We start from the raw sequence: 12,345 nt of genomic DNA on the forward strand, positions 1-12,345 counted from the left end.
CGTCTCCGCCGATGTCCTTCACCTTGACCTTGATGGCAAATTATTGCCCCAAGCTGCACTGGCTGATCTCTCAGGTGAGGTGTAAACACATGCGTTAATGGACAGATATCTCTGAGCGCAGTGAGGGATCCTGCGGGGGCTGAGAGACTGAGACCTATGCGCTTCCCTCGTCACCGTCTTCAGGACTGATGAGCTTCTCACCGAGCGCAAACAGTCATTGGAGTTTGTGGATGCTTCAGGGTAAGAGATACAGATAGTTTAGTTTACTTCAAATGTGTTTTCATTCACAATAACGGAATCACTACTCAATGCTAGTCAATGTGTTTTGTTTCATTACGTATGAGCAACATTAAGAAAAAATGACCAAATTGTTTCCACTAAATTTGTGAGTTATACATTGGATTCTATTTTCCTGAACATTTCACTGCATTTTATAATACCCACACGCATGAATCAGATGAACAAAATCCAGTCATGTTTAAACAGTGGGTACATCGATGTCCCCAACTATCATTGACTTGACATTCTTGATCTAGATTCTTGATGGTGATGTAATTTCTCCAAACCTGATGGAAAATCTGTGTTTGATGTTTCATGAGCAGGTTGGCAGTCATCAGTGTCCAAACTGCGACTGTTTCTCAGAGCTTGCAGGGAACGAAGGCTGGTCCTCAAGGGTGATTCTGTCCTAGCTGGGAGGTACACTAAGTCAGAATCAACATATACAAAAACATCCATCCATTACCCAAACATCTTATACCAAATTATATTCTTTCAACTTTAATATGCAATGTTATCTATATTGAATATGGATGACATATTGGAAGCATGTTGATCAATCAGTCTCAGTGGTGTGGATTTCGAATGTCATCCCCGTGCCTGCGTGGGTTTTATCTGGGTGCTCCAGTTTCCTCCCACATTCCGAAAACATGAATGGCAGTTTTATTGTGAGGATAAGTGAATTTGAAAATGGTTGGATGACATCAGTGAAATCTAAAGACACCCAGTTTGCTTTGCGTACCTCGATTCTGAGCTCTTTTTAGCAACTTGAATTGAGTGACTTGCTGGCAAAGTCGAACCTGTGACAACATAAGCACGCCAACAACATGAATACATTACATGACTGTAATGTAAAAGTATGGATCCAAGTGTTACTTGTGGCTCAGGACTTCTTCTGTCCAAAACACAGGCGGGCATGGAGATGTAGTCCTGTCGTAAACCTAGCGTGTGGTCAACATATAGTTACTTCAAGACATACAGTACATTAAAAGTTTAGTAATTGTGCTAAACATACTGTCTTCTTGTATGCGGGCCATGAGATGAACATCTGTGATGTCCTGCAATTTGTAGCCAGTCGTTACGGACTCCGAGGGCACACCCAGATCACAATAACCTATTGAAATACAGAAAACATTATTTAGGATATGAATGACATATTTACTTCCACTTTATGTGCAACTTGGCGGCCATGATGTTTAATTCACTTTAACGATCTACAGATGTCGTTCAAGAGGCGTATCATTTATTTTCTCCCTGTAAAAAAGCACAAAGCCAAATATGTCGATTGTCGAAAGCCAGTCTTAGCGATACCCGAAATGAAATGGAAGAAAGTGTATTAAATTGGTGTCATTTATTGCATTGGAAGATTTCTTGCCATTTTGAAGATCCACAGAAGCACTTTCAGTCCGATCTTGCACTACAGGATGTCTGTAAAATGTGCTTCTGCAGGTACTGCTTGTTTCTGTACAGATAAAAAAAGTACAATTGTGTAATGGGATTTGTCATAAAATTTTTGAAGGGCGATTGTTGCATTTGTGTCACTCACTTTGATTTATTTTATCCAAAAGTAAACGCGATGCTGCCTCCATCTCAGGACTGGGATTATCCAGAATGTGTCGACACCATCTGAGAGGACACTCATTATCCGCTGACATTTGTCTTTTGGGAGACTTGTACAGCCTGTGAGCGGTCCAGTTCATTCAGTAAGAAAACAGTCCATTCAAAATTCTAAATCTGTGAATGTTGTTCCATGAAAGGAAGACAGAACCGATTGTACCTATGCATGTGCACCTATTTTAGCTCCGCCCCTGTCAATATGGTTTAATCTAGAGAATTTGTGTCAGAATTTGTTAGTACATACCAGCTGTCGTCATCCTCTTTATCATCCTTTAGTTCAAGAAGATCTACTAAATCCAAAACAGTGTTCATTCCTGGGTCTTTTTCTTTTTCATCGTGAAGCAGCATCCCATTCTTCGCAGCGGAGAAGACTTGAGTATTAGATCCATACTTTAAAAAATCTAGTCTCATTCTAGCATCCCTAGCGAAAGAATGAGAACTGCAATGCTGTACTCTCTTTTGGTCGGCCCACAAGATGGGATGTGGGTCTGACTTTCCCTCGGCCTGGAGAACAGGATGGTTGGGTTTAAAGACATCGTTAAAATCCAAACTCCAATTTCGCATGGCCAGGTCTTGGACATCCATTGCTTCAAGGTGCCGGCTCAGCAGCGCAGACGCGTCTCCATTATGAGCTTCAGTTAAAAAACTTCAGCACACGATGTGACACTTAGGCTTCAATTCACTGACCCAGATTTCTGGAACATGGCTGTTAAGTATAGTGCCGCAACAGATTGGATGGATTAAGAAAAGCATCACAAGATTATGCGGATTAAAGTGTGAGCAAATAGCTGCCAAGAAAGACAAAAGTCAATGCAAAGCTCATCATCACGAAATAATTTAGGATAATAGAATACTTTACACTGGGGATATAAAAAAGTTTTGCGAAAAAAAAGCTCGTTCTTGGGAAAAAAAACATCATAGTCCACTGATGGTATACTGATGTTAATTATATTTTGTCCATGAATTCTTAAATAATTCCAAATTGTCATTCAGTTTCCTTTCATTACATTCCCCTATTGCACTGCTTCCGGATGTTTGTTTTCATATTTAAGCATTTAACCAATCACATTTCAGCCATCATTTGTTAACAGGTTGAGAACTCTACCTGTACGCCTTCACAATCAGTCCTGCAAGCCCGAGAGACGCTACTGACAAGAGCATACTGGCCAGAGCTAGCACACTGTATCGGTCATGAGCTGCATAAGCAAATATATTATGTTGCTTTAATAGCAGTTTTGACAACCCACAATGACTGAAGGAGGAGAAAAAAAATGGATTTGGTTGGAGATGTACTGTTAAAGCCATTTTCAAGACAGACATTTCAAGAAAAAATTGACATAATTAAGAAAGGTTGGTCAGTTATTTCTTGGCTAATGGTACCCTCTAGTGGACTTGTAGTAAATCACACCACAGTTTTTTTTTTTTCAGTCTGAATTGATTCAGACGTAGTACTACTGAAGGCCTAGTGATGAAATCTATGGCCCGCCACTGGTAATAAGTAATGTTGAGATTTTGCACCAGCTCTCTGAGTGAAGCTGTAACTCTGAATTGGCCCGTGACAAAAAAAAAATAGTTTGACACCATGCTATATTCTGTTACCTTTGTTTTCACCACATCAAAATAAACTTGTGTTTGTATATGGGAAATTAAGGAAAAAAATGTTAGCGTTGTTTTAGTTAAAGTACTATATTGCACATAATCATACAAATTCTACTCGGGTATTTTTTCTAAAACAAAGCACTTGTAGATTGAATGCAAACGTGTTGTATTTCACATTCAAATACAACAGCGCTGTTCTTTAAAAATGAACTGTACTTAGTTTTGGGGTAATGCTGTACACGAGCAGTAAAAACGTTCTGTCATAAAACAAACATCAGGCTATATGAGTCCTCCACTTTCCCCTCCCATTAATCTCACAGCAAACAAAGAAAGGAGGGGGTGTTTCTCTGCGGCACCTGCCACCTTTTTCTTCCCCCATCTCCTCCTTGTCCCTGTCCCCCTCCGCTGGCCTTTTTTCCGCTTTCCCAACAGACTTTATCAAAACTAAATGGCGATGCGTCGGTATTTGATCTTGAACGACAAGAGCCCCCACGGCGTCGTCTTTCCATGTTGCATGTGGAACCATTAGTTACATCGACAAGTTCCACCTGTGCCAGCGGGTGAAATTGGAGATGAGGGACGACGGCCGCAATGATGAACTCGTCAGCCCTTCTCCGGTGAGCCCTAACATCACCCAGGTACGGTTGTATTAAAGCTTCATTTTCAGTCACCAAATATAGTGTTTATATCGGTGCTTAATTTGTCTTGGTATCGCTTCGTCTACGCTTCTGTTTGAAGACAAAGCTGAGATCAAGTTGGCAAACTTGTCCGTCCACATTTTAGTTTAACTTAATACTGCTAAAAGTGTTTAAATTTAAATTGCACCAATTTTCATACTAGACTTTGCGTTATTCGTGTCTGTGTTTGCGTGTTTCGTTGGTTATTTCACTAATTTTAGAGAAAAATTGGTTTCCTCTCATGCAGCTGATCTCCCATGTTGACCCGTTTTCCAAAGGATCACATTTCCATCAATAACGAGCTGGAATTCGTTTGGCGAATCGACACGCAATCGCGGTTTAATTGTGAATAATGATGAAATTACATTTTATGATATATGAACCATCAAGTTTATTTCTTTTGGGGCTAGAATGTTATTGTTTTAACACTCACAGGTGAGGATGGTAGTATACACAGCCCTCAAAAAGTATTTTTAAAAATTCCAATATTAGGGGCATCAACGTGTACACAGAAAGTATGCCTAAGTAATTGTATTTGGAGAGTAATTAAATCACACAAGACTACAACTTTGTTCCTCTGAAACAAATCGTAAAATCTTGTAATGGGACATCTTTTAGAGTAGACCACAGCCTTACAAAGATGAGGATGTGTGTGTACAAACGATTATTTAAGAAAGCTCCTTCTTTGTGAGATGCTATTTACTTGATCTTCTGCCAATAGTTGACAGTCCTTTGTTGTCAAAAGTCTTGGTTGCAGCCCACGAAAGGCAGCGTTCTTGTTACTAATAAGAAAAACATATATTGTCAAAAGAAAACAGACGCAATTCTTACAAAGTTTGCTTAGCCTCAAACTTTGACCCTTAATGTAACTCTATTGACCACACATCTTTTATAATCTGGTTTTCTGGATGGCATTTGGATTATTCATTTCTGCCCTCACACATTCATATTTTATTTACACTGAAATCGCTCAAGTAGTACACAATCGTGTTCCATGGTAATAATCAACCTCGGATTTGTTTGGAGAAATCTGATAAGAAGTAATAGGGATGCAGTAAAAAAATCAAATAGCTTTTTAGTATTACTTATCGTTATATAGCATAAATTAAAAGAATGCAAATTCGAGATTAAGCTTGGAAGGTGAGTTTCTTCACTGAAAGACAAAAAACGGTGTACCTTGAGGTTTTTTAAATGTACTTTCAAGACAGGGACAACTATTCAATTTTCAGTCTTAAATTCATCTTCATGTATTTTGTCATCACTGATGGCAACACAAAATACACAGAGAAAAAAGCAGAACACACCCACTCAACTTTATATACGTTGATATATAACAAAACCCGCCGATGTTGATTTTTAAAACGTTACCTGACTGACAACATGTATAATTAGTGGCTCTTTGACAATATACCTGACTGGCAGTTTGTATAATTTGTGGTTATTAAATATACCAATCATCACTTACAAATTAACAGCACCTAAAAGGAGAACTGCGATTATCTTAACTTCCTTCCCCAAAGGCACCGTGTGAAAATGGTTCCTCTTAGCTTTGACAACAAGGCCGAACTAGATGATATGTTTCATCATTCATTGTAAATAAATCCCTGTTGAGATTAGGAACCACGGACCCGATTTACCTCAGGATTTTGTGGCACTCACCTGCAAAAATTTAGGAAACGGATAGCGTGGGAGATGGTGAAATGCATCCAATAATTGTCATACCAAGCGAAATTTGAATACATCAATGTGTCTCCCCGTCATATTCTGATAGTTTTATGTTACTACAATAATAATAGTCATCATCATAGTCTATCAGATTTAATTTGGAGACACCTTTCTTAGCTCTCAAGGACACCATAATTGTTGGAATGAATTATTGTAATTAAAAAAATAACAGCGGTAGATCAAAATCACAGATTGAGGAGGCAGTTTTAAAGAGGGCGTGTTGTAATATGAATTGAGAGAAAGCATCGCTTCCTAACCGCCATCTTTCTACCACAGTGTTGTTGGTGCCAAGCCTGAATTTATAGTGTGTGCAATTGGGGGTGGGTCCAAATTAACTCATTTACTGTCATTCACAAATGTATTCGGGAATTGAAAATAGGACGTAGAGCGCCATTCCCAAACTTGTTCTGTTTTTTTTTTTTCATGCTTGGGTGCCAATAAAGCGCTAGTCAGGGCATCTGGCAATGTTTTTTTTATCCACAAGGGGGGCAGCATTTCCCTTTTTTCCATGTTAGCGCTTTGTTCCAGCTTCAGCTGTCGTTAAAGCGCTATTTAAACCAATATGTATTTATTGCATTGAATTTTGGACAGCCGCCCTCATTTCAAGCTCATATAACTCCAGACCTATATAATTTAGGAATGAACTCTTTTTTTTTTTCTGATGAAAGGAGCGAGTCTAAGGTTTATGATGCTGTATTAAATGTTTATGTAGTCCTAAAACTCAATATTCTGTGGGTCCTGGAATTGGAGTGACAATGACAAAAACCCTGGCTCTTTTTGCACATGTCTGGCAGTGAATGAGTTAAAGGTGCTCATCTCAGTGAAGTAATTTTGTTTTGTGATTCTTTTGTTTTTGTCATTTTCTTATAGAATTCAATAAATCCAAGTAGCCAAAACTGCTGGAACCAAGCTCCTGTCCCACAAGCCCAGAGTCCGGAGCCCGTCTTAAATGTGACCACATCAAGAGGTCATTGGGGTGGGAAGTACGAGTTCTTACTTTCTTGTCTCGGATACTGCGTGGGTTTAGGCAACGTGTGGCGGTTCCCTTACCTTTGCTATCGCAATGGAGGAGGTAAGCGGTCAGGGGGGTGTGGAGACTCAAGTATGTTTGTGTGCCTTTTGTGTGTTGCGTTTGGCTTTGCACATTTGTCACCGCTGTTTGAGCACAAAGGAGACTTTGGGTGTGATCTGCGATTATTTCAACGTGTTGTAACTGTAAAGCTAAAACCTTCAATGGTAAACTATCATCAGACCCAAGATAGGTAGAATATATCAAAAGTTTGGGTTTTACAAAGAGATATCATACCTCTCTGGAATATACATTTTCTCCAGTTCTTGCCATGTACATTATTTCCCCAGTGCTCTTCCTTCCATTGACCCCCCTCTTCGACTCTTGCAGGTGTCTTTCTTCTCCCCTACGTCATCATGCTATTTGTTACGGGCGTGCCGCTCTTCCTCATGGAGCTGTGTCTTGGCCAGTACGGAGCAGCTGGCCCTATCACCGTATGGAAATGCTGCCCTCTCCTCAAAGGTGACGACCACTTTCTCCATCAACGTCCGTGACATGTATGGAGAAGTATATCTGCCAATATAGATTGCATTGGATTAGCCTTTATTAGTCTTGCAGTGGGGTAATTTACATTTTACAGCAGCAAAGTGATAAAAGTATGAGGAAAGGAAAGGAAGAAGTAGAAAAGCAAAATACAGGACCTGTTGTAAAGGCAGCCAGTCTCACGGCGCCATCATGTAGTCAAAACAACAAAAAATATACAAATAATGTGACACAACATAAAATACATACAGTCATTCAATCTTAAGAACCTGTAAACTGCTGTAAAGGCAGCCACTCACGCGGCGCCATCCTGAAGTTAATAAATAAATAAATATAATGACACAACACAACGGACACAGACAGTCATTCAATTTGAAGCACATTCTGCACTCTCCTTGTTGCATGAAGCAATTCTAGATGAAATAGGAAAGGATCAAAACATCCTTTTCACCAATGGATCTGGGAAGTCATGGTGAAATGTACACGTCTGCTACAGCTAAATGTTGAAAGCAAACATGAAGCTGTAGCATCCATTGACGAAAAGAGACTGTCTCACATCTCTTGTCCCATGAAAATCCGCCTCAATTGTAAGCCACGACAGTTCCACATGCGCATCGGCGCTCTGCAGTTGACGTCACAACTGCAGTTATGCTTACGCTAACAAAGTCAATTTTTGCGTGTTGCAGGTATCGGCATTGGCATGCTTTGTGTGGCTGTGCTGCTGTCTCTTTACTACAACGTCATTATAGCGTGGACGTTTTATTACCTGGGCAGCTCGTTCCAGATGCCACTTCCTTGGTCGTGCGACGCCTACGCTGCCATCTGCAATAACTCCAACATTGGAAGTTTCAGCCCTTCTGAGATTTTCTGGAAGTAAATGCTTTCCCGAACCATTTTTTTTTTGTCTTTCAAGGAAAACATGTTCTTATTTCTTTGTCTCCTGTGTATCATATTAGTGAGCGCGTACTGGGTGTTGTGAACAGTGCAGGCCTTCATGACCCGGGTCAAATCCGCTGGCCTCTGGCATTGTGCCTCCTGGTTGCCTGGCTCATTGTCTTCCTGTGTATGCTCAAAGGAATCCACAGCGCTGGCAAGGTCATCCGGTTTCAAAAGCTAACTCGGAATATCATGACATCATCCCGTGCCTTGTGTCAGTTTTGCTCATGGCGACGTGTACTTTCTGCTTTTAGGTGGTTTACGTCACGGCTACATTCCCGTACTTTATCCTTATCGTTTTGATCATCAGAGGTGCTACACTGGAAGGCTCTCTTCAGGGCATTAAGTTTTACCTGATGCCAGATTGGAGGCGATTAGCTAGCGCACAGGTACTCGTAAGAGCACACGAAGAGGATTTGGTGGTTTTCAAAACAACTTTTTTTTTTACAAATCCTAAAGGTATGGAATGATGCAGCATCACAGATTTTCTACTCATTGGGTATTGGAATTGGAGGAGTGCTTTCTATGGCCTCCTACAATAAGTTTGACAATAATGTCATCAGGTGAGTTCACTTATTCATGCCCGCAGGGAATTACATTGTCCCTTCACTCATTCACTGCCATTTATTCGGGAATTGAAAATGTGACGTGGAACGCCATTCCCAAATTTGTTCGGGTTTTGGTTTTTCTTGGGGGGGGTGCCGATAAAGCGCTGGTGAGACCTCCCGCAATATTTTCCCCTCCCACGAGGGGGCAGCATTTGCCTTTTGTACAACCTCATATTACTCCAGGCCCATATAACTTAAGAATTAACTATTTTTTCTGATGAAAGAAGACAGTCTAAGGCACATGTGTCAAAGTCAAGGCCCGCGGCCAAATCCGGCCCGCCACATCATTTTTTTCGGCCCGCGAAAGCAAATCAAACTTGTTAAATTCCATGATGATTGCTAAAATCTGAGCCAAAATTTCATAATTTTGGATGTAAACCACAATAACAGTCATTATTCTTGACTTCAGATTTGAAAACGAGTTATTCATTAATTTGCTGTGTGCTCTATATGTAATATTTGAAGGGATTTAAACATTCTAATGGGTTCCCCAAATTCATAACGGCCCTCGAGAGGAAACCATAACTACAATGTGGCCCGCGGCAAAAAATGACTTTGACACCCCTGGTCTAAGGTTTCTTCCGCTGCATTGAATGTTTATTTAGTCGTCAAACTCAATATTCTATAGGACCTGAAAATGACAAAAACCCTGGCACAGGAGTGGACACATTTTGCACATGACTGGCAGTGAACGAGTTCATCTTGTTTCTTTTGATTTCAGGGACACAATTGTTATCACCATGGGAAACTGCCTCACAAGCTTTTTTGCGGGATTTGCTATATTCTCAGTCCTGGGCCACATGGCATGGAGAAGAGGTGTTCCGGTTGAAGACGTGGCAGTTTCTGGTAACTTCTGGATTAAATTGGAGTTATGCTTGCCTTTAGAAGTGGCACGTTCTAGTCAGGGTTTAGCACCTGCGGGTCACAGACAGGATTTTGATTTATTATTGGAAGAACTGACTCATGAAATTGTTCTCGTGCCAAGAACAGAATAATGACCATCATGAAAATATCATATTCTCTGATTGTCACAGATATTCAAATGATGTTTGTTTTCTTTATTGGTCGCAGGGCCGGGATTAGCATTTGTAGTTTACCCGGAGGCCCTTGCTTTGCTACCAGGCTCGGCATTCTGGTCCGTTCTCTTCTTTCTGATGCTTTTTATGCTGGGGATTGACACCCTGGTAAGACTTCAAATTATTGCCATGCGTGCTTTGTCGGACACGTTGTCAAATCCTTTGTGGTCTTTCCACATCACAGTTTGGTAACATCGAGGGCATAACCACTGCGGTACTAGATGAGTTTCCACAACTGCGAGGGAACACCAAGCACAAATCTTTGTTTCTGGGGGCTCTCTGCTTTTGCCTCTACCTGATGGGTCTCCTGTTAGTCACCGATGTAGGTTTTATTTAATTTTTTTAATTTATTGTCACAATCACCGTGCATATCCACTATCCTCGCCATGATTTTGTCTTCATAGGGGGGCATTTACTGGTTCACTCTAATCGACTCCTTCAGCACTAGTTTTGGCCTCATAATCATCACCCTCTTCATGTGCATTGGCATCTCCTTCTTCTATGGTAGTCTCCCATCTCCCATCAACACCCCTCATTCATATTCTCTTCATCTTTATTCTGCGTGTGAATATTGATACTGCGTAATAATTTGGGTTGATCAGGAGTCAACCAGTTTTGCCAGGACATCATCGACATGATCCGTCACTGCCCTCCCTGGTGCAGCAAATTATTGTTGTACTTTAAAGCATGCTGGATATTCTTCACTCCATTTCTTCTTTTGGTGAGTCAACATTTTTAGTCGTCATCGCTATCCACAGTGTATTCAAAATGGAACACGTTTCTTTCCAGTATGCTTTTTGTACTTTGATTGCTTAACATGAGCATTGCTTGTCACTCTTTCATTAATTTTGTAACATTGTGTCACCCCCACTCGGTTTCTGTTTGGGATAACAGTTCATCCTGACCTACATCTTCATTGAGATGTCCAGCACATCCCTCCGTTACGGCAGTTATGTGTATCCTCGCTGGGGGAAAGCGTTGGGGGTGTGCATGGCTACAACCTGCTGTCTACAGATCCTCATCTGGGCCATAATCGCCATCTACAAAGAAACTGGAACACTGAAAGAAGTCAGTATCATGACCTGTACGTGACACCTCAAAACTACGTAGCTTTACTGTGAATGCTGTACATATTTTCTGCAGCGTTTCTACAAATCAATTCGACCCCTTAACTCCTGGCGGACAAACACCAATGCAGCGGGAATGGAGCAAAGCATGGATGCAGAGAGGGTTGGGGGTCTATTCACAGTTACTCTCACTGATATGGACTTCAATGCGATGACATGGGAGGAGGGAAGAGGGATTTGATGGCCCGAGGAACAATAACCACACTGAGAGGAGCAGACTGTTTTGTGGATAAAGAACTGAAAATATGATATCTGTACTCAAGTTGCTCTAAGTATGCTTTGGTGGTAGTTTCTGAACACATTTGCAGGATATAACTTATCTAGTGAGCAACATAAGGAATTTTAGCATCGTAGCGGCGGCCTCAAGTGTTGTAAAAAGGATACTACAGTAACAATGGAATTTGCACGAGCAACCAACCTCCTTCAACACATGTTGATATCGTTAAAATGAACACTGCTGTGTCTGATCGGTGTTGCGTGAAGCAAAAAGAAGCCAAACAATTTTGTTGAATAATCTTAAATGAAAAAAAAATTGCCGTCAGACGAAAAATACTTTTAATAAGTTACGTTAGGCTGCTTTGTTTATGGTGTATTTTAAACTAATTTAAATGTGCCTTTTATTTGAAAAGTTAGGTCATAGAGATCTAAATTCTCATGTTATCAGTTCTGATTATCACATTATCATGTACCGTACCACTTTTTTTAGTCTAATGGAATTCCACTGATTGCTGTTGGTGTTTGATTCGTTTCTTTTGGAACAAATGTACAACCAAAACAAAATATACTTTCAAAGATGAATAGTAGAATAAATATGTGTATAATATACATTGAGTGTATCAATAACGGAATAAAATTATTTCTTTTATAGTCGTGGCTGCATGTCTATTTCATTGCCAGACAGATCTTAACATGTTTCACTGGGTAAATCTTAGTAAAGTATTCATAGCTTATCTGACTGCAAAATATCTAGTCAGTAGTTAAAACACACCACCATTAAAAAAAACTACTAATGTCAAAGTACCGGTATGTTGTTTTAATTTTTTTTGCAGTCGATCTTGTTTTTAAATTTATATTTTCATTTGATCCAAATGCCTTGAGAACAAAACGCCCACGGTGAAACGCTAATATTAAATCATGTTAGTTCCCCCTGGT

The 12,345-nt window shown here is 40.3% G+C and overlaps 2 protein-coding genes across 2 annotated transcripts; one reads left to right on the forward strand and one right to left on the reverse strand.

Annotated features, from left to right (window-relative positions):
• Positions 1 to 18: 18 nt before the first annotated feature.
• On the reverse strand, positions 19 to 2,625 carry LOC148886364 (uncharacterized). The gene is made up of 8 exons (XM_089016649.1): positions 2,138 to 2,625; positions 1,823 to 1,956; positions 1,652 to 1,738; positions 1,292 to 1,390; positions 1,153 to 1,217; positions 1,019 to 1,076; positions 567 to 689; positions 19 to 233 (listed from the first exon to the last, which is right to left on the reverse strand). Exons 1-8 carry the CDS (start codon positions 2,476 to 2,478, stop codon positions 19 to 21), a joined length of 1,122 nt encoding a protein of 373 aa, XP_088872775.1. The 5' UTR covers positions 2,479 to 2,625.
• A 4,139-nt stretch (positions 2,626 to 6,764) lies between these two features.
• Positions 6,765 to 12,042, forward strand: slc6a7 (solute carrier family 6 member 7). Its single transcript, XM_089016648.1, has 13 exons — positions 6,765 to 6,966; positions 7,294 to 7,425; positions 8,133 to 8,319; positions 8,403 to 8,541; positions 8,637 to 8,771; positions 8,842 to 8,945; positions 9,712 to 9,836; positions 10,062 to 10,174; positions 10,251 to 10,388; positions 10,471 to 10,570; positions 10,669 to 10,787; positions 10,961 to 11,134; positions 11,210 to 12,042. The coding sequence occupies exons 2-13, from the start codon at positions 7,320 to 7,322 to the stop codon at positions 11,372 to 11,374; spliced, it is 1,605 nt and encodes a 534-aa protein (XP_088872774.1). The 5' UTR covers positions 6,765 to 6,966; positions 7,294 to 7,319; the 3' UTR covers positions 11,375 to 12,042.
• The last annotated feature ends 303 nt before the right edge of the window (positions 12,043 to 12,345 follow it).

Source organism: Hippocampus bargibanti, linkage group LG16, assembly GCF_051943395.1.
Source record: "Hippocampus bargibanti isolate YZ-2025 linkage group LG16, ASM5194339v1, whole genome shotgun sequence".
Classification (NCBI taxonomy): Eukaryota; Metazoa; Chordata; class Actinopteri; order Syngnathiformes; family Syngnathidae; genus Hippocampus; species Hippocampus bargibanti.

Bases quoted from the DNA above. Each gene is read 5' to 3' on its own strand.
- LOC148886364 (XM_089016649.1), bottom strand. From the start codon at position 2,478: ATGGATGTCCAAGACCTGGCCATGCGAAATTGGAGTTTGGATTTTAAC. The intron at 1,739-1,822 runs GTGAGTGACACA...TTATCTGTACAG, and splicing joins TTTGGATAAAATAAATCAAA to AAACAAGCAGTACCTGCAGA. The intron at 234-566 runs GTTTGGAGAAAT...CTTACCCTGAAG, and splicing joins AAACACAGATTTTCCATCAG to CATCCACAAACTCCAATGAC.
- slc6a7 (XM_089016648.1), top strand. From the start codon at position 7,320: ATGCTATTTGTTACGGGCGTGCCGCTCTTCCTCATGGAGCTGTGTCTT. The intron at 10,389-10,470 runs GTAGGTTTTATT...TTGTCTTCATAG, and splicing joins GTCTCCTGTTAGTCACCGAT to GGGGGCATTTACTGGTTCAC. The intron at 10,788-10,960 runs GTGAGTCAACAT...TTGGGATAACAG, and splicing joins TCACTCCATTTCTTCTTTTG to TTCATCCTGACCTACATCTT.